The sequence below is a fragment of the Sabethes cyaneus genome, chromosome 2, assembly GCF_943734655.1.
Source record: "Sabethes cyaneus chromosome 2, idSabCyanKW18_F2, whole genome shotgun sequence".
NCBI classification, from domain to species: Eukaryota; Metazoa; Arthropoda; class Insecta; order Diptera; family Culicidae; genus Sabethes; species Sabethes cyaneus.
Window position 1 is genome coordinate 13,535,668 of NC_071354.1, and position 19,889 is coordinate 13,555,556.

A 19,889-nucleotide genomic window follows, 5' to 3' on the forward strand; every position below is an offset into this window, starting at 1 on the left:
GCCAAACCTACCGTCCGTCCGTCGGTCGTCGTCGCCGTCAGCGACAGCGTTGTCGGTCGTACCAAATGATAAAGAGAATAGGAAATTTGATCCGCCAGTAAGAGGGATTAATAATGGAACCCGAACGTTCCCAACGCGAATTCGGTTGAACAGCTAAACCGTAAATTCTGCACCTTGTCCAAAATCTAAAACACCCCGCTGTACAATGTTGCAAATCTGAGCCCGAAAAGCTTACCTTAATGTTGTCCGGTTCGCTGCCGAGTTCCTTCTTGACCTTAATCCGATGAGGTGAAGAACTTTTCGGTGGCGCAGCCATGACTAGATCCATGGAATCTTCCCGTTCCGGCTACGTGACTGGTTCGCTCCTGCTGGTGACTGACCAGTCGATCGTGGTTGTTGGTGCGCCGGCTCAGCAAATGTTCAATTTTCTGTTGACCTCGCACACGGCACGGAACGCGCTTTTCGGATCGTGAAATTCGATCCGTTTCACATGCCCCAACGAACGACGAACAAACGAACGATGGGCGAAAGAATGCGATGCGATGCGACGCGGGAGCGTTACAACGGCACGGAGTCAACGTGTCGTCGGAATGGGTCACACGTGTGACGTCACCGTCGTCGATACACCCCGTGAGTACTCGTCGTCGGTCCCACGCGATTCAATCGAGCGGGAAAATATTTGATTTCAAAATTTTAACCACACCGCACCGCACCGGTGAGAGATGGGTGTGCTCGGCCAGTAGTAACCCGAAACCCGCCGTTACATGTGATCTGCATATTTGCGCTCTCTCACCGTACCGAGTGACAGACCGTCGCGCCGCACAGGTCCACCGTTTGGAATGGTGTCGATTCTGAGCCGTAGCTGTTTACGATCGTAAAGTCTTCTGCTTACAGGCGGGTGGGTATCTGAAAGGTAGAGGATACGGAAGAATGAAATGATTATTTTTGAAATGATTATTTTTTTATATCACAGCAATTAATTCTTATTTTTCTAACAGCAATGGGTTGCCAACACATCGAAACTAAATGAAGAATTATGCAATGATGAGTATTTATTGATATCAAAACGCCATATTATAGGTAATATAGTAGATATAATATAAAAAACTGCATCAGACTATCAAGCGGAAGGATGATAACGATAAAAATATGGCACCAAAGTCCCGAAGAAAACCAGGATAGTAATTACTCATTCATATGCGATTTATTTTATACAACAATAGCACGCGTACAAAGTACAAGTACAAAATACCAAATCATAGTGATAAACAGAACGCGGTGGTCAAAACTCGCACAAAGAAACTGTACAGGTAGTGGCTTACAAAATCACTCTACATTGTGATGAATGATGAAATCTACATTAAGGTCGACACCAGACAAATACCGGAACAGGAATTGCAGTTCCCGAGAATGTATGGAAGAAAAAGTTGCCGAATTTCGCCAAAAAAAATCCTTATTTGGCAAGTGATCTGTGGTTGTGATAAAATAAGTTCGCCGTTCATTACCTCAGGCACCGTCAATGACCAAATTTGCAAAGAGGAATGCATCCAAAAGCGATTTTTACCCTTCATGATATCTAGTAGATCATGTTGCGGCATTTTTGTTTGCTGTCGCACTTGATGCAGAACGGTTTTGAGAGCCACTTCCTATACAGCTTCCTTGTGCGAGCTTCAACCGTTATATTCTGTTTGTTACTCCGGGTCGGTGCCTTCCGAACTTTATACACATGTAAGTCAAAATGTATCATTGTTATTTAAACAAAACAAGTATAATTTTTCGACATTGTCGCTACATTCTCAATCAAAATATTGGGTTGCGCTTGAATGGGTAACTACCATTTTGGCATTCTTCGAGTCTGTGGTGTTGCGTTTCCAACCACTTCGATAGCAGTTTGCCGATATAAACAACATATTCAACTATTATGAATCAATAAGAAGCTTAAAGTAATTCACTGCTTAACATCAAATGTTATTCATTCTGTTGGCGAATAAAAAATTGAGCATAAGCATCGTGCACTGTGTAAAATACCACGGATCTTGGGTACTGTTCTCCTGGAAAAGTTCGATCGTTGCGTTTTAATGGATGACTTCTGGGTCCGCGATTTTTTAACGCTGTCTAAGGGACAAGTGCTCCTGATGACGTAAGATGCACCAGAACAAAAAAGTTTTGAAGGAAGGCCTTGCTGTGGCAAGTAATCTGCTCGTGTAAATTCTAAGTTCTTCGAATGCGGGCACGATCAGCAGTGAGGACTATATTATATTTATATTTATATTTTATTTGATTCTATCATAACGTACAATCTTTTTCATATCATGCAACCCAAATTGATGAATTTGTCAAAAAATAAATAGTTTTCTGCTAAAAATAGATGCCCTCGACTGGTACAACTATTGCGGCATAACGCTGGTAAACGCCGTCTACAAGGTACACTCCCAGACCCTACTACGCTGGCACCGACAGCACAAGGTTTCGTAGGGAATCATTAGGCGAGCTTGATGGGGGCTCGCGCAACTGCGAACTAGACTTTTAGCATCCGACAGACCTTTCAGAAATGTCGGAATACAGCGTGCCCATGCCCTCGCATCACATATTTATTTATTTCAAAGCAGCATACGATACAGTCGATCGAGACAAGCTATGGTAGATAATTCATGAACACGGTTTTCCGGAGAAACTGACGCAACTTATCAGGGCTACATTGGATCGAGTGATGTGTTTCGTGCGCATCTCGGGAACATTCCAAGTCCCTTCGAGATGCGGTGAGGGTTGAGACAAGGTGGCCGCTTATTCAGCATGCTGTTCAATATCGCTTTTGAGGAGGTAATCCGAGGAACGGGCATCGAAGCGTGAGGCACGATTTTCACCAAGGGTTAGCCAACTTCTGCGCTTTGCAGATGACTTCGATATCATAGCCAAGAACTTTGCGACGGCGGAGGCAATCTACGCCAGACTGAAAGCGGAGTCTAGTAGGATCGGGCTAAAAGTAAATGTGTCAAAGGTCAAATACATCAAAGCAAGCAGCTCAAAGGAAACGAACGTGTGCCTCCCACGGACAGTAACCGTTGACGGCCACGAACTAGAAGTGGTAGATTTGGGATCGCTGGTGACCGCGGACAACAACACTAGTAAGGAGATCCAATGGCGTGTAATCGGGGCTATTTGGCCCTTCGCAAAACGTTACGATCAAGAAGCATATGCTGCCGTACGAAGCTTACTATATGTAAAACTCTTATTAATAATATTAATAATACTTCATAATACTTTATGGACGACAGTTCGCACTCGTTATAATTTTCGGCGTGCCGACTATGAGGGTTATTAGGTGCGTTACACGACGTCGACAGGGCAAATGCTCTAAATGCAAGTGATATCGACTTGACTGTTAATGTGTTCACGTCAATCATTAATGGCTTGATTGATCGCTTCGTCCCTAAAACGCAAAGGCGTCCACGGAAAAATCTTCCCTGGCAGTCAGCGAAACTTCGACGACTGAAAACGATAAAAAATGCTGCTTTCAGGAGGTTTTCCGCAAGTCACGCATTGCCGCTGCGTGACCATTATCGACGGATTAACTACGATTACAAAAGGCTCAGGCGACGCTACTACTTGAATTATAGAGGACAAATGGAAAGAAGCCTGAAGTCAGACCATAAACGGTTTTGAAATTTTGTCAACAAACAGCGAAAGCAGTCAGGTTTGCCTTCTACTATGGAGCTAGCTGGCGATACGACCAATAATACTGCTGACATATGCAGCTTATTTGCAACGAAATTTGCCAGTGTATTCTGCAACGAAGTACTCACTACAGGGCAAGTATTGGAAGCCGCGAGCAACGTTCCTCGCTTTGACCATTCGTTTGCCTCGATCAACATTGACGATAACATGATTCTGGCCGCTTCCGCTAAGCTAAAACATTCCTACTCTCCAGGGCCGGATGGGATCCCGGCTACGATGCTTAAGAAGTGCATTTCTGGTTTGCTTCAACCTCTCACTCTCCTGTTTCGTTTATCGCTTTCTACTGGTAGATTTCCTGTAACATGGAAGCAGGCGTTTTTGTTTCCGGTTCATAAAAAAGGCGATCGGTCGAAGATCGATAACTATCGAGGAATTTCAGCGCTGCGTGCGACGTCGAAATTATTCGAGTTCATCAAACAATTTTTTTCGCACTGTCAACAAGCGATGGCAGATGAGCAACACGGATTTCTGCCAAAACGGTTCGGTGCTACGAATTTACTTTACTTCACGAGCTATGTAACGAACAGTTTTATTGAACGATGTCAAACCGACGAGATTTACACAGACCTCTCTGCTGCTTTTGATAAGGTTAATCATTACATCGCTGTCGCTAAATTCGACCGTTAAGGTTTTAGCGGTGGTCATGCTACCTCCGGGATTGCACAAGGCAGCCATCTGGGTCCGCTGGTATTTCTATTATATTTTAACGATATAATCCATTCACTAGAATGCCCACGTCTCGCATTTGCGGATCATTTAAAGTTATTTTACGCAGTTCATAACACTGACGATGCGTTGTTTCTCCAGTAACAGCTTAATACATTTGCTAGCTGGTGCGAGACTAATCGAATGCTGCTAAATCCAACCAAATGTTCGCTCATCACATTTTCGAGAAAAAATCACCCGCTACACTTCCAATATACACTAAATGGGATTCCAATTCAGCACGTGGAACAAGTAAAGGATCTCGGCATGTTACTTGATGTAAAGCTCACTTTCAAACAACACATTTCTTTCATTGCCAAGGCCTCTAAATAACTAGGCCTGATTATGCGAATGACACGTGACTTCAACAGCATAGAATATTTGGTAGCGCTCTACGGGTCACTAGTTCGAGCCTCTCTAGAATACTGCCCTGTAGTATGGGTCCCTCACTGCAACAATGCAATCTACCACATCGAAAGTATCCAGCGTCGGTTCGTATGCTACGCTCTTCAATGGCTTCCATGGCGTCTACCAATGAGAAACACGCGATACGACGATCGTTGCCAGCTCATTCGTATCGACACTCTCGAACTTCGCCGAGAAACAGCACGCGCCATGGTTGTCTCGGATACCTTGACATCCAGCATCGACTATCGTACCATCCTTCGTCAAATCAACCTGAATGCACCAAGGAGAGTACTGCGGAGGCTACCCCTACTAAATCTACCTTTTCGTCGCACCAACTACAGTGCCAACAGTGCCATCACTTCCTTGCAGAGGTCGTAAAACCGAGTTTCATCAGTGTTCGATTTTAATTTGACTCAACAAGTATTACGTTCAAGATTTGTGTCTATGTTTCGACGTTTTGTGTATTAGTTAATAAGGGCCATTAGGGCAAGCTTTGTCTGTTGGTAACAATAAATGATAAATGATAAATGACTTAAAGCCATGACACTGCTCGCGGAGGACTTGCGCGTCCTTGCCGTGTTCGAGCGGAAGGTACTGCGGACAATATTTGACGGAGAACTGAAAACAGAGAGTGGCGAAGGCGTATGAGTCACGAGCTACTGGTACTCCAGGAGACTCCCATCGCACATCTGACGAAAATCGGTAGACTACGGTGGGCCGGACACGTCGTAAGGATGTCGGACGACAGGGCGTCGGAAACAGCTCGCTTCAACAACGCTACCGACCCCAGGAACAGGGGGGCTCAACGTGCAAGATGGCTCAACCAGGTCGAAAATGATTTGCTACTTTTGAGACAACTGGGAAATTGGTACAGAGTGGCCCACGACCGAGTTGAATGGAGACGACTGCTTGAAACAACACGACAGTGAAAATAAGGTGGTAATACCTAGTGCAAGCTATGATATTGAGTACCGTCATTGACCGTGCATGGGTCGGCCTTCCAACATTGGACAAAAGGTAGGAGTCACAACGACAACTTGTTAAGCGTAGCTACCAATAGCCCCCTCACATTCACGCTCTTTCTCCTCCACTCAAAAAAAATTTTTCATTGCTATCCCCTACCGTCCCTGCAGCAATTGTAGAACCACCGTTTCAAAAAATATCATAATATTGAAGATAAGGGTTAGCGAAGAGCGGTCAGATAATTTCTTTAATATCTCTTATTCTACGGAATTTATGAACTAGGAAATGATTTAATGATAATATAAGTAGTCAATAGCCAAACAGAAATAAAAATAAATCAATGTTGACAATCTTTGTACGAATACGTTGGGGCATGATCATAACATCAACTGAAGTTAAAAATCCTTACAAATTCGAAGGGATCCCAGAGTGCTATCTTCAATAGATCTATTTTGATTCGAACTCATCTGACTTCAAAAATTTGTAGTTCATAAATCAAGCGCCATCATAATTTTAACTAATAAAATCACAAACAAGTCGGCAATTCGATACAGTAATATTCCGATTTTGTCAGCCCAATGTTGAATTTTGAATTAACAAAATGGGGAAACTGACAAAATCGGGATTTTCTTTCGAAATTTTTTTCAAAATTCAAGACTTAAGACCTTGAAATATCGAAGACTCCTACTAAAAATTAAATTTTAACCCTCAATTGGCTCAATCAACCGGGCACAGCACACTGATCCAGAACCTTAAAAAATCGTTAAAGTCAGTTTTTCAATTCTAGCTGTTTTTGTAGTTGTTGTATGACTTTTACTTGTTTAACAAAGTTGTACAAATAGTAAAAATACACAACATTGCTGAATATAGTATACCTCTATCTTTGCTTGTTTTGGAACTGTAGAACTTTCACTATAAAAATACCCTAATTTTGGCCCCGAATTACTCGCAAGAAGGCATCATTTTATTCAAAAACTTTTCTCAGAGAACCAGAATAGTTTTAAGCAGGCTGAAAAGTTTCATAAATCATGTTTAAAAGCACAAAAGTCAATCAAAGCAGGCTGAAAAGTTTCATAAATCATGTTTAAAAGCACAAAAGTCAATCAAAATTTATAGGCTGACAAAATCGGGATAAAAAGGTGACAAAATCGGGAGCTGACAAAATCGGAACATTACTGTATATAAATAATTTCGTAAAATTCCACCCACCTAGTGAAGGAAAATTCCGAAAAAAGTGGGATCTTTTAATTATTTCATTAAAAAATAATCTCAAAATCCCTTTTTACAGTTGTAGCAACAACCCTTTACCATACCCTTCACTTCATTTTTAAATCTTTGAGTTTGATTGATGCCTAAGAGAGGCGGAGAAAAGGGGGTCGACTTTGAGCTACTTTGTTACCTACTACTTGATATTTTCAACCAGCAAAATAAAAAAAAACTAGTGATATTTCATCTAATCATATTTGAACGCGTAAAAAACTAAGTATCTGCCTCTAAATTACTTAATTGTATTGATTTAAGTATGATAGCTGTAACGACTATCTAAGAATTCATGCCGCTATTCTAAGCTTTCTTGACAACATGTTCACAATCTAAGTTTCGCAATTTCATTGTATCCAAATAATCTACTTGACTTACGAACAGTTTGTTCCACATACTCACCTCACCTTTGCCTTTTCAGTACATCCACACGGTAGCTGCACACAGTAATTGGCCCAGCTGAGTGAGATCCGAGACCAATCCAACTGTCAAATTAATTAATTCACAAAGTCAAAATACCACGACTCCCGTACAGAGACCAGATTTCTCACCGACTCAAGTTACAACATTGTATCTATAGTAGCACTCAGTCACTTTCAGTTTTGCAACGCTCGGCCGACACTGGATATAATTGATCGCGACAACGGCGCGGCTGCCGAATGTTTCATACGCCAATTCCCAAGCAGCAGCGAATCTACCGCCGTACCTACAAGTAGGTAGATGAAGGACGCCCCGAACTCGCGGCTTCAGCACGGTTACACGATCATTGGACAGAACTCCAACAGCGAGCACATTTGGTTCGCATTCTAAGGAAATGTATCAAATTACACCTTTTTTCCGTCGTTTCTCACAGCGAAACCGGCCACATTCGTATGTACGTAATTCTTCCTCACAGACTGTTTTCGATGAACTCGCGAACGCGGAAAGCTATTTTTAATTCATTTTCTCCATGTTGCAAAAATAATAACACCAGAAAACGTTTCACCGTTCTTCAGCTTCTTGTCGTACGTGAATCGATCAATTGCTTGCAGTGCATTTCACAATCTACTAACGGTTGTCTTCTTCGTAGCAGCCACTCTGTCCCACATTGTAGCACAATTCAAACAATCCATCACCTCCCGGTGCCAGGTGCTCAATCTTGCAAAGTCCCAATCTTGGCGACACTAACCGAAAAAACGTCTCCACCGCACACCGGCGGGAACATACACTTAATTAAAAATAAATTTCCCACGGCATGCACATTCACGCCGCGCCGCGCCGCACCACCAACACACACGGTCGATAAAACACCTCGAACAACCGGAGGATCAAACTATGGGATGCCCTGCAGCAAATCCACCAGCAGCAGAAACATTATCGGATGCACATGGAAACAGTCTACGAACACAGGCGAAAACACGTCCACTCCGAACGGCGGTTGAATCGAATCTGCGCTGTGTCCGATCCCGAACGACGACGGTGCCGCCACCGTGTTGATACCTACCAACTAGCGAGCGCAAAGGTTGTTGTTTCTGTTGCTGCTGCTGCTGCTGACGGCGATGATGATGATGGCGATGATGACGGTGAAGATGACCTAAAAGCGATGAAATGAGGATATAGAATTTCCAAACGGCACTGTATCGGCTATGCTCCGGCTCCGTGCTCTGCCGGATTGAATTACACCTTTTTGAAGCTTCACACAATGTTTTGATTCCTTGCGAGTAGCGAGAGCTCTATGCCCACGTCCTCGTGCTATGCTGACGGTGCGTGCTTACAGCTGACGGAGAAGGAGGCATAACTACTAAATATGATGCAGCTGAGTGCTGGTGATGTTGGTTTATTGATGGTGGAGCCACGCGGTCGCTCATGCCATGCGCGATCGGGTGTTTTGTATTCAATTCGTATCGAACTGACTTTCCTGTGGTTATTGAAGTTATGAAAATTTTCGGGAATATACACTATAGCATTAGTATTCAGGAATTATATTATCTTAGATGATCCATTGTGTTTCGTTTTTAAAGTCTCGGAAAGTGTCCCGCGTTGATTAATTTTTTATCGTACAGCTTGAATATTGAATGTTAAAGAATTTTTTTTGGAAATTTCGTTTTTTTTCAAACAATTGGTGAAACAAGTACATTCAACTGAAAAACTATCCCGCATTCGCCCAGAATCCGATCACCTCGAACACTAACTGACCACGTGCCGTCCTCAACAGCGCACATCCATCGGCCCGAAGTCTAGGGCCTCTTCCAGGTGGGTTTCTGCTGAAAATAGTTGGGCATTCTGGCCACGTGCCCAGCCTACCGCAGCCTGCCACATTGCACTACGTTCACTATATCAGCATATTTGTTTACTTAATACAGCTCGTGGTTCATGCTCCAGCGCCACACTCCATTTACCATTTTGCCACCAAGTATTGATCGCAGAATTTTACGCTCAAAAACCCCAAGCACTCATCGGTCAGCTTCCTTTAGCGTCCATGCTTCATGTCCGTACAGGGCCACTGGAAAAGTTCTGTAGAGCGCCAGCTTTATGCAAATTTGCAAACTACGGGACTTCCGCTGGCTACACCTAATCCATAGAAAGCTCGATTCGCAGCGGCAACTCGTCGTTTCACTTCTAGGTTTACCTTGTTGTCACATATCAAGAGCGTACCAACGTACATGAATTCCTCAACTACTTAATATCGTTCCCATTCCAACGCAACATTGGCACCAACACCGTTTGGACTTCCACGTTCCCTGCCAGGAACCATGCACTTCGTATTGGCCGTGCTAATGGTCTCGCTGCTTTTCCATTTGAAAATACTAAAGATCTCATCCGCTGCTCTACAGTTGATTCCGATGATATCGACCTCATCCACAAAACCAAGAAGCGAGTGTAATTTCGTGATGATAGTTCCGTTCCTTTCCACGTTTGCTCTTCGTACTGCACCTACCTAGACAATCACCTCGATTCTCGTCATTCCATTCGGGCCAGTTCCGATCAAAAACATCCCGATCGACGTGTGTTACAGCATTCGTTGTATTCCGATCAAAGCGCAATTTCTGAACGGATCCGGTTCCGATCGGTATGTAGAATAGCGACGAATGTTGAATAGAAGGTTTGAGTGCATTCACTTGCTTCAGTCCATCCAACGTTATGACAGCGGCGGATTTCTCGCCCGTTATTCTGACGCAAGATTTTGACCAATCCAGCGTCGCTCGAACTACTAGGAACTAGGAACTAGCTTTGCACCACGGAGGTTCCTCCACAGCTCACTTATATCTTCTTCTCTTTCTTCCTGCTGTTCTGCGATTCGCTGATCAAGCTTTCTGACGTATTCCACTGCCACGCCATCTGCCGTCAACCGATAGACGTTGAAACGCAGCACCCTTGCAGCGCAAGCATTCACCGCGTTCGACAACCTTGCGCGAATCGTACACACGACGAGATATTGATCAGAGTTGAAGTAGGTGCTACATGTGGCCTTTCCTCTGGCTGCGGGAAAATTTATAAGCATCGTTATCATTGGTCCACAGATGAAGACTGTCTTCCAAGGACAGGACGGAAAAATTCTTCACTCCCGATCTGCGCGTTTGCATCTCCGATGATGATGAAACTGGATGAACTTTATCTGTCAGATAGGAGCAAATGAACACAAAAAATTCATCCGGTTCCAATTCGGATTGAATTTTTTTATTCGCTATAAGATTTTTATTTATTTATTATTTAATATGTTTCTATCCATCCGACCTGAGAGGTCTCCATGGAGAAATGGAGATTGTATGGGGAAAAACTAAGTTGAGGCCATCCTCACGTAGGCATAAAAACCCTATCATTTTTACAAAAATACATTAATACAATTTACATCACATATCACAGACATCAATTGTTACTCACTTGACTAACTTAAACTAAATACAAAAAACTACAAGGTATACAGCCCTAAGGGTTGTACGAAAGGGTGACGTAGGACTATATCAGAACATCAGATCAAAGACTAATGTTAACTTCATTTCTGGCATATGTATGTTTATAAGAACCTGTGAGTGCCATTGTTTAAGTGAATGTTTAAAAGAAAAGAGATTCATTGAATGCAATGGTGGCTTTGAAATACGTGGACGGGTGTTCATAAGTACAACGCCAGCAACCATTGAGACATAGAGATTTCTTTTAAAAATCACTCGTGTGCATCATAAAGGTTGAAATGGTAATGAATGACCAATTTCTGTTTCATTTATATGAGAGTCCTTATCCTCTTCTTAGAAGGGGAAGAGGTTTCAGTACACCGTAGAAAAAAATCCTGCCTTCTGAAACCCCCGCATGCCAAATTTGTTTCCATATGCTTGATTAGTTCTCGACTTTTCAGGAAATTTGCGTTTCATTTGTATAGAAGCCCCCCTCTTACGCCCCCTTTAAAATTGCTCTTTTACCCCCTATAAAACTGCTAGTCATTTTATCTATCCAACGTCATATAAATTGTCCAGTTTCGTTCAGTAGTTTAGTAGTTATTAACATTTGAAATCTTTCATTCAAACGTTACACTTCTATTTTTGTTTTCACGAAGTGCTACCCAGTCCCAGTATAGTAAAGAAAGATATAGTCCTACGTCAAAATCATGGTCACTTATAAAATACTAGAATTTGAAATCTTTCGGTAAAATTTGTGCAATGGTTCTCCAAATTCAGACGTATGTGCTTCACTAAAAACAAACGTTCGAATCCACGGAATCCACACGCTGCAATAGGTTCGTTGAATTCGAAATGAACCTCTTCTGCACTCGTTCAATTCGTAAATTCCAGGTTAGTTGACATAAAGTCCAGATAGGACAAGCGTTTTCCACTAGAGATCTCACCAGGAAACAGTACAAAACCTTTAAGCAGTATGGTTCCTTAAAATCTTGTCCAATTTTCGAAATAAAGCCGAGCTGCCGAGTTGCTTTAATAGCCGAGCGGTTCAGATTGAAGTTAAGTTTTGCGTCGAGAATGATGCCAAGATCTTTGAAAACCGGAAACATGAAGGACTGCTTCCAAATTGCCGGAAATTTTCTCTGCTCAAACGACCGGTTAAAAACACGGCATAAAGGTAAGAGTAATTTCAAATGGGGCTCAAATCAATCAGATCAAGTTACAGAGACTATAGATTACAGAGGCGCCGAGACACTGAAAATCCGCTAAATTTTGAAACAAAACGGAGAGTACCATCATAAATAAAGGTAACTCTCCGCTTTCGTTCAAAATTTAGCGGTTTTTGAGTGTCTCGGCGCCTCTGTAGTCTATAGTCTCTGTAAGATCAAGTATACAGTCATACAGGGCCTCCATTGGATATCCCGTCACTGACGAACTGACGTGACATAAGCGTTTCATTTTTGATTCACAAGATCTTGCAAGCAAACAACCACTTCATTTATGGATCAAAAGGTCTGTGCCATAAAGGAGAAAGGAAAAAAAACAACCACTTGCTTACAAGCGGGCGATCGCTTATGTCAAACAGCACAGCGATGTACAAAGGTGCGGGAAACAGATTTATGCAAAATTCAATTTGTTTCATCAGAAATCTGTATGAATATCGGAAATAACCCGGTAATTCTTTGAGTATTGTAAAAACAAAGGACTAAGTAATTTTTACAAAGGATTTTATGCATTCACTTAAGTGAATTGTGCTCCTACTGTGTTTTTATTTTTTCGTGTTGGTCACACATAGGGTACGGAAGGGTATTTCCAGCCCATTAAGCGATAGTCTGAACAATATTCAGGAATTACGTTGAAACTATAGTTATTCGAGACAAGATTTTTATACCAGTTGATAGAATACTTACTTACTTACTTAGTTGGCCTAACGTCTTATGACAAGGCCTGCGCAGTATAATTTCTCCATCTGTTTCGGTCCATGGCAACTGATCTCCAGTTCCGCGGGCACCCGGTGCTCGCCAGATCTCGCTCCACCTGGTCTTGCCACCTCGCTCGCTGTGCCCCTCTTCGTCTTGTTCCTACCGGATTTGATGCGAAAACCATTTTTGCAGGATAGTTGTCCGGCATTCTAGCAACATGTCCTGCCCAACGTATCCGTCCAGCTTTAACCACTTTCTGAATACTTGGTTCGCCGTAGAGACGCGCGAGCTCGTGGTTCATTCTTCGCCTCCATACACCGTTCTCTTGCACTCCGCCAAAGATGGTTCTTAGCACCCGCCGTTCGAAAACTCCGAGTGCTCGTAGGTCCTCTTCTAGCAATGTCCACGTTTCGTGCCCGTAGAGGACAACCGGTCTAATTAGCGTTTTGTACAGTGTGCACTTTGTACGGGGGCTCAGATTGTTCGACCGCAAGTGTTTGTGGAGTCCGTAGTAGGCCCGACTTCCGCTGATAATACGTCTTTTAATCTCACGGCTGGTATTGTTGTCCTCTGTTGCCAGCGAGCCAAGGTATACGAACTCGTCGACTAGCTCGAACTCATCCCCGTCGATTACCACGGTGCTGCCCAAGCGAGCCCTGTCGCGCTCGGTCCCGCCCGCCAGCATATACTTCGTTTTAGACGTATTTATCTGCAATCCAATCTTCTCTGCTTCGCGTTTCAGTCTGGTGTACTGATCTTCCACCGCCTCAAATGTTCTGCCGACAGCATCCACGTCGTCAGCAAAGCAGATAAATTGACTGGATTTGTTGAAAATCGTGCCCCGCATTTCGATCGCCGCTCGCCTTATAACACCTTCAAGCGCAATGTTGAATAGCAGGCAGGAAAGACCATCTCCTTGTCGAAGTCCCCTGCGAGATTCGAATGGGTCCGACAATCCACCCGAGATTCTCACACAGCACTGGATCCCATCCATCGTAGCCATGATAAGTCTAGTAAGCTTACCCGGAAAGCCGTTTTCGTCCAAAATTTTCCATAACTCTTGTCGGTTTACGCTATCATATGCGGCTTTGAAATCGATGAACAGGTGGTGCGTGGGGACTCGGAATTCGCGGCACTTCTGGAGGATCTGCCGCAGGGTGAAGATTTGGTCTGTTGTAGACCGACCCTCCATGAAGCCGGCCTGGTAACTTCCCACAAATCTATTGGCTATTGGCGATAGTCGTTGAAAGAGGACTTGGGACAGCACTTTGTAGGCGGCATTCAGGATAGTGATGGCTCGGTAGTTCTCACAATCCAGCTTATCACCTTTCTTGTAGATAGGGCAGATAACCCCGTCTTTCCACTCCTCCGGTAGTCGTTGCGTATCCCAAATCTTGACAATCAATTGATGCAGACAGCCGGCCAACTTGTCCGGGCCCATTTTAATAAGTTCCGCTCCAATGCCATCCTTTCCCGCTGCTTTGTTGTTCTTCAGCCGCTGGATGGCTTCTTTAACTTCCCTTATCGATGGGGGTGGCACATCTTCGTCGCTTGCTGCACCAATGTGGTCACTTCCTCCGCTATCATGGTCTTCCGCCTGCACGCCATTCAGGTGTTCATCGTAGTGCTGCTTCCACCTTTCGATCACCGCACGGTCATCAGTCAAGATACCTCCATCTTTATCTCTGCACATTTCGGCCCGCGGCACGAAGCCTTTGCGAGATCCGTTGAGTTTCTGATAGAACTTCCGTGTGTCGTGAAAGCGGTACAGCTGTTCGAGTTCTTCGCACTCCTTCTCCTCTTGGTGGCGCTTCTTTTCCTTGAAGAGTCGGGTTTGCTGCCTCCGCTTCTGTTTGTATCGCTCCACATTCTGACGGGTGGCTCTACGCAGCATTTGTACCCGCGCTGCGTTCTTCTCATCCAATATCTGCTGGCATTCCTCGTCAAACCATTCGTTACGTCGATTCGGTGCCACACTGCCTAGGACGTTCTCCGCTACGCTGTTAATGGCTGTTTTCACGGCATTCCAACAGTCTTCAAGAGGGGCTTCATCCAGCTCTCCCTCTTCCGGCAGCGCGGTTTCGAGATAACGCGTAGTTTTCGGCGACCTCTGGTTGCTTCAGTCGCGCTAGATTATACCGTGGCGGGCGGCGGTATCGTATGTTGTTCACAACCGATAGTTTTTGACGTATCCTTACCATCACTAGGTAGTGGTCCGAATCAATGTTAGCGCCCGGATAGGTTCTGACGTCGATAATGTCTGAAAAGTGCCGACCATCTATCAGAACGTGGTCGATTTGTGATTCTGTTTGGTTGGGTGATCTCCAGGTGTACCGATGGTAGAGGTTATGCTGGAAGAAGGTACTACGTATGGCCATGTTCTTGGAGGCGGCGAAGTCGACAAGTCTTAGGCCGTTTTCGTTCGTTTGCGGGTGAGCGCTGAACCGTCCAATCACCGGTTTGAATTCCTCCTCCTGACCAACCTGAGCATTACAGTCCCCGATGATAATTTTGACATCATGTCTTGGGCAGCGGTCGTATTCACGCTCCAACTGCGCGTAGAATTCGTCTTTGTCATCATCGGTACTTCCGAGGTGAGGGCTGTGCACGTTAATTATGCTTATATTGAAGAATCGGCCCTTGATTCTTAATCTGCACATTCGGGGGTTGATCGGCCACCACCCGATCACCCGCTTCTGCATCTCGCCCATCACTATAAAAGCTGTGCCCAGCTCGTGTGTATTGCCGCAGCTCTGGTAGATGGTATGACCATCTCTATACGTACGTACCATCGTTCCTTTCCAGCATACCTCCTGCAGCGCTACGATGTCGAACTTGCGGCTCTTCACTTCTTTAGAAAGCACGTGGGTACTTCCGAGGAAATTTAGAGACCGACAGTTCCATGTTCCTAATTTCCAATCGTTAGTCCGTTTTCGTCGCCTGGGTCTTTGCCGATTGTTCCGATTAGAGTTATTATTATTACTTACGGAGTCCATTGCTTTGGTTTTTTAGTGGTTCAGGCTTGCAAAGCCCGCAACCAACCCCACAGTATCGCCGGAGGGCCAACGTAGCTCGAAGGAGCCCTCCCCCCCTGTCAGCATACGACCTTGGTTTCCACCGGGGTTGGTTACCCGATCTCCACCCGAGGTTGCTCGTATCCCGGCTGGTACCACGAGGAGGTTGGGGTAGGAGTTGCTAGGTAAGAGGCTATGAACCACTGTGGGGTCTATTTTATGCCCAGTGCACAAGGCACCGATGGTACGCATTACCAAGCCATTTACCAGCCAGTTGATAGAATAATGTTTACTGAATATCGGCCTGTATTTTGGTCTTAATGAAACGCTACTGAATTTGTGTTATAGTCGCGAGAAATGATGAAGTCGCTACGGCTAAGTTGGGCCCATTTTCTATAGTGGTGTCTGTGTTTTTTAAATCCGACCAGCCAAAACAGCCTGCACAGGGATTAGATGCTTTGCAAAAACAGATCAAAAGAGAGACCGCTGGATAACGTGTCACTATTGCCTACATTCCGGGCTCGAATCAAAAGCAAAATGCTGCTAATGGCTAGTGAACGAAAATTGATTTATATTTTCATATCAGAAGGGAATTTTTGTGTTCTTCCGTGATAAAAAGAAGTAGAACTGTTCTGTGATAGCATATTCACAGCTGTTTAGTTTCTAGAATAAGTAAACGTGATCATAATTGTGTGTTTTCCAAACCATCATCAAGGGCGGATACGCGTAAGCCATTGCCGCTGGTTTTTTCAGCCTGATTACGTGCTAGTGTAAAAACAGTGGTTTTGATATTTATTGAATAAAATTTAGCAAATTACTTACATTTTTATGAAAATAGTTATAACACATTAAAGCCTATGAGTGCTACTTTCGTTTCAGTATTTTTATATAGCGGCAAAGTTTTTATTTCGGAAAGTGTAGCCAAAAAAGGTAATGTATGCCGAATTTAGTAGCGTGCTGGGAATACCCTCCCGTTAGTTAGTTAGTTAGTTAGTGAATGACATTCTGCCAAACCTGTTCTCTACTTTTCCAAGATAAATAGCGATCCGTTGTGCAGATGGTGTTACTGTTTAACGTATTTTGATTCAAATATTCGGACACAAGTCTTTTAAGGAAAATGTATGGGATGTCGGTGATCCCGTTGCTTTTGCTTTCCCAACACACTCAAAATATTCTGCCCGTTGCAATATGATTTTTATGTCCCAAAACAAAATCCACCCAACAGCACACATGAAAATTATACGCTTCTTACTTTTGGCAATTTGGTAGATAGTTTAATGTACACTAGCGCCAGAAGCAAGCAATTTTCACTCCTAAACTAACTGTATTCAACTACATTCATTGATTTATTGAAGGCTGCGCCACCTGCACGTGAATGTCAGCTACTAGCTAAATAAAATAATTTTTTGAAGATTTCTCTGCCAATCTTTAACTTTTCATCCTCTAACGTTTGTTTTCATACTTTTTGCATCGGGTTCGTCTCTAATCTGTGAACGGAACCCATATTGTTTTTATGATTTATGTATTTTTTCTGCTGCGGCTACCTCTACCTCTACTCGATAAAATTTATGAACGATAAGGTAAAGATAACGATCATCTAGAATTCATTTCTTCTATCACTTCGCAATGTCTAAACTACCAAAATCAGCACTAAGCTTAAAGCAGGTAATAACCAAACGCTTTACTAAAGAGCACAATTTTTATAAAAGTGATTATTTTCGCAGTTTATGCTTCGCCAAGAAGTACTAAAATTGTATCGAACCATTTTTCGCACGATACGGCTGGTTCCGGACGCATCCAGCAGGCAGGAGCTCCGGGAATGGGCACGAGCGGACTTTCGAGCTAACAAACATCAAACAGAGGAAATAGCTATCAAAATGCTGATACAACACGGCAACCGGTCGCTGAAAGAACTACAAACTAGTTTAGATCTCAGCGGAAGTTCTAAATCTTAGGATATCGGATAAAAACGTGCTAACCTGTTTTATGCTTGTTGCGCTTTAGTAAGCTTTGTTCGAATGGAGATTAAATATTTGTTATAAGTTATAAACAAATCAGTCATTACCTTTTAAATTACTGCGTCTTATACTTGTCGTGAACTGCATTCTCACCAGCATATATCCGTTTTGCAATCAAATAGTCTCGGGCTATTCTGAACAGAGTAAAAAAGTTAGTCAGCAGCAAAAAACCAAGCGAAATTAGATAGTGCCATTCACGTGACAGACAAAGGATTAACAGTTGTAGAACAACCAGTGAAATCTGAATTCCAAAAAGGATCATGTAAATCAGAACTGGATTTTTAAAGATGGTCTGCAATAAAAATAGTCATTAGTGTATGTAAATATTCGTTCATTTTAGTATCAATCATACAAAGAATCGTATGTGACTATTATTGGCTGGAATGGCGGAAGTGCTGAATGCGGATGCTCGGTAAACCTCTCCCATATATTTTACGTACGTCCCATAAGGAAAAATGGTCGTTTTGGACCAAGCGTATGGCGGCGGATGATGTGCTCGGTGAGTAACGCGACTCCACTGTCCTAGGTGCAAGGCAGCCCGATGGAACACGTCGCAATACTTAACCGGGAAGCAGTAGGTCACACACATGGTGAAACCGCCGATGAAGACGAACACTAGATGTTGCGTTGCCCAAAATATATCGTAGTACAACTGCTTCGGAACAATAACACACGGAACAAAGCCGGTGTAATATGCGTTCAACACCGAAGTGAAGATTATTTGTTTGAATCGATTGTTGAAATCCGTTTTAAGCGTGTCGATTTCTGCTCGAACGGTAGCTGCGTTCGAGGAACAACTATGCACTGGCATTCCGTTAATGCAATTATCTCCAGTGTCGACGGTTGTTCGTAAGAATTGCTCCAGATTAAATCCGAAAATTGTCAAGAACAGTATGAACGGATATGATAGACAGAACAAATAAAGATAACTGCTTTTTCGAAATATTTCTATCCCAAAGTAGGTGAAAGTGAGAGATAGAACGATCAAGAAAACATATTTGTTTATCTTTTTACTAATATCCACGTAAGCATCTGGGAAGTGACCTTCGATGAGCTTAACAAAGCAGCAGTAGATCAGCCGCCGGCTTACCATCACGTAAATAAAAATTGATAGATTAAAATCAATCAAGTAGAAATTCTGTGAAACATAACAAAGCGTAAAAATATGTTTAAATTCGATTTTCTCTTACGTAAAGCATACCACAGCCTGGTGCGTGTAGGAGTTCGGCAACCACCATACCGTTCGGTACAGATGTAATAACTGCGTCGCACTGGCTATTGCGGTAAACATAAAGATAATAAATTCATTCATCACTTCCGAACTGAAGTCCTTATTTGGAAAGGGAACATGTTTCGGGAACGGTACCCCAAAACTGTACTGTCCATCTTCCTCCCCGTTGAGCGCTGAATTGCCACCACCACCGTGCTGCTGCTCATCCGCATTTAACCCACCGGCGCCAGCCACTGCACCGTTGTTCGACACCCCAGCGATCATGCCGCCTGCTCCACCGCTGGCGAACCCGCCCGGATGCTGGAAATGTTGCGGATGGGGCAGGTGGGCTCGATGATTCGCGAGTCGCGGGATTCGTCGGTTTGTTACCGTCATTTCGTGTAATTTACTTAGCACAACTTTAGAAACACCAGCGGGAACAACTGCACTGCATTGCAAAAACGTATGGCTTTATTTTAGAGAACGCAACAATACAAACTGGACTGGAATTGCGTAGTGCGTACGTTGTTAAATTTTATTGTCTTTATGACAGTGGTTATTTACGAAGGAACACAGAAGATCGTTCGGGGGCGTCGTTTTCGTTTCTTCTCTCAAGTTTTTTAACGCTTTTAAGCTTTTAACCTTTCCTCTGCGTCTGCGTGGTTCGCGTACTAAGAAGTATTGTGAACGAACCCCACAACAGGGTCAACCAAATGATTCGACATGCACGAAAATAATTATTTCAGAGTGATTTGCGATTTTATGTTAGGTATGTCATCACTGCG

At 43.5% G+C, this 19,889-nt stretch overlaps 2 protein-coding genes across 2 annotated transcripts in view; both read right to left on the reverse strand.

Annotated features, from left to right (window-relative positions):
* The window catches only part of LOC128735114 (sine oculis-binding protein homolog), a 51,748-nt gene extending 51,432 nt beyond the window's left edge, over window positions 1-316 (reverse strand). Inside the window, exon 1 of the mRNA XM_053829608.1 lies at window positions 236-316. Coding sequence (XP_053685583.1) covers window positions 236-316 — 81 coding nt within the window. The remainder of the gene's footprint in view (window positions 1-235) is intronic.
* Window positions 317-17,867: 17,551 nt separating this feature from the next.
* LOC128734827 (transmembrane protein 39A-B) lies at window positions 17,868-19,718 on the reverse strand. The gene is made up of 3 exons (XM_053829192.1): window positions 19,096-19,718; window positions 18,247-19,032; window positions 17,868-18,186 (listed from the first exon to the last, which is right to left on the reverse strand). The coding sequence occupies exons 1-3, from the start codon at window positions 19,498-19,500 to the stop codon at window positions 17,950-17,952; spliced, it is 1,428 nt and encodes a 475-aa protein (XP_053685167.1). The 5' UTR covers window positions 19,501-19,718; the 3' UTR covers window positions 17,868-17,949.
* Between the last annotated feature and the right edge of the window lie 171 nt (window positions 19,719-19,889).

Bases quoted from the DNA above. Each gene is read 5' to 3' on its own strand.
- LOC128734827 (XM_053829192.1), bottom strand. From the start codon at position 19,500: ATGACGGTAACAAACCGACGAATCCCGCGACTCGCGAATCATCGAGCC. The intron at 19,033-19,095 runs GTATGCTTTACG...TATGTTTCACAG, and splicing joins CCTACACGCACCAGGCTGTG to AATTTCTACTTGATTGATTT. The intron at 18,187-18,246 runs GTATGATTGATA...TTTTTATTGCAG, and splicing joins ATAGTCACATACGATTCTTT to ACCATCTTTAAAAATCCAGT.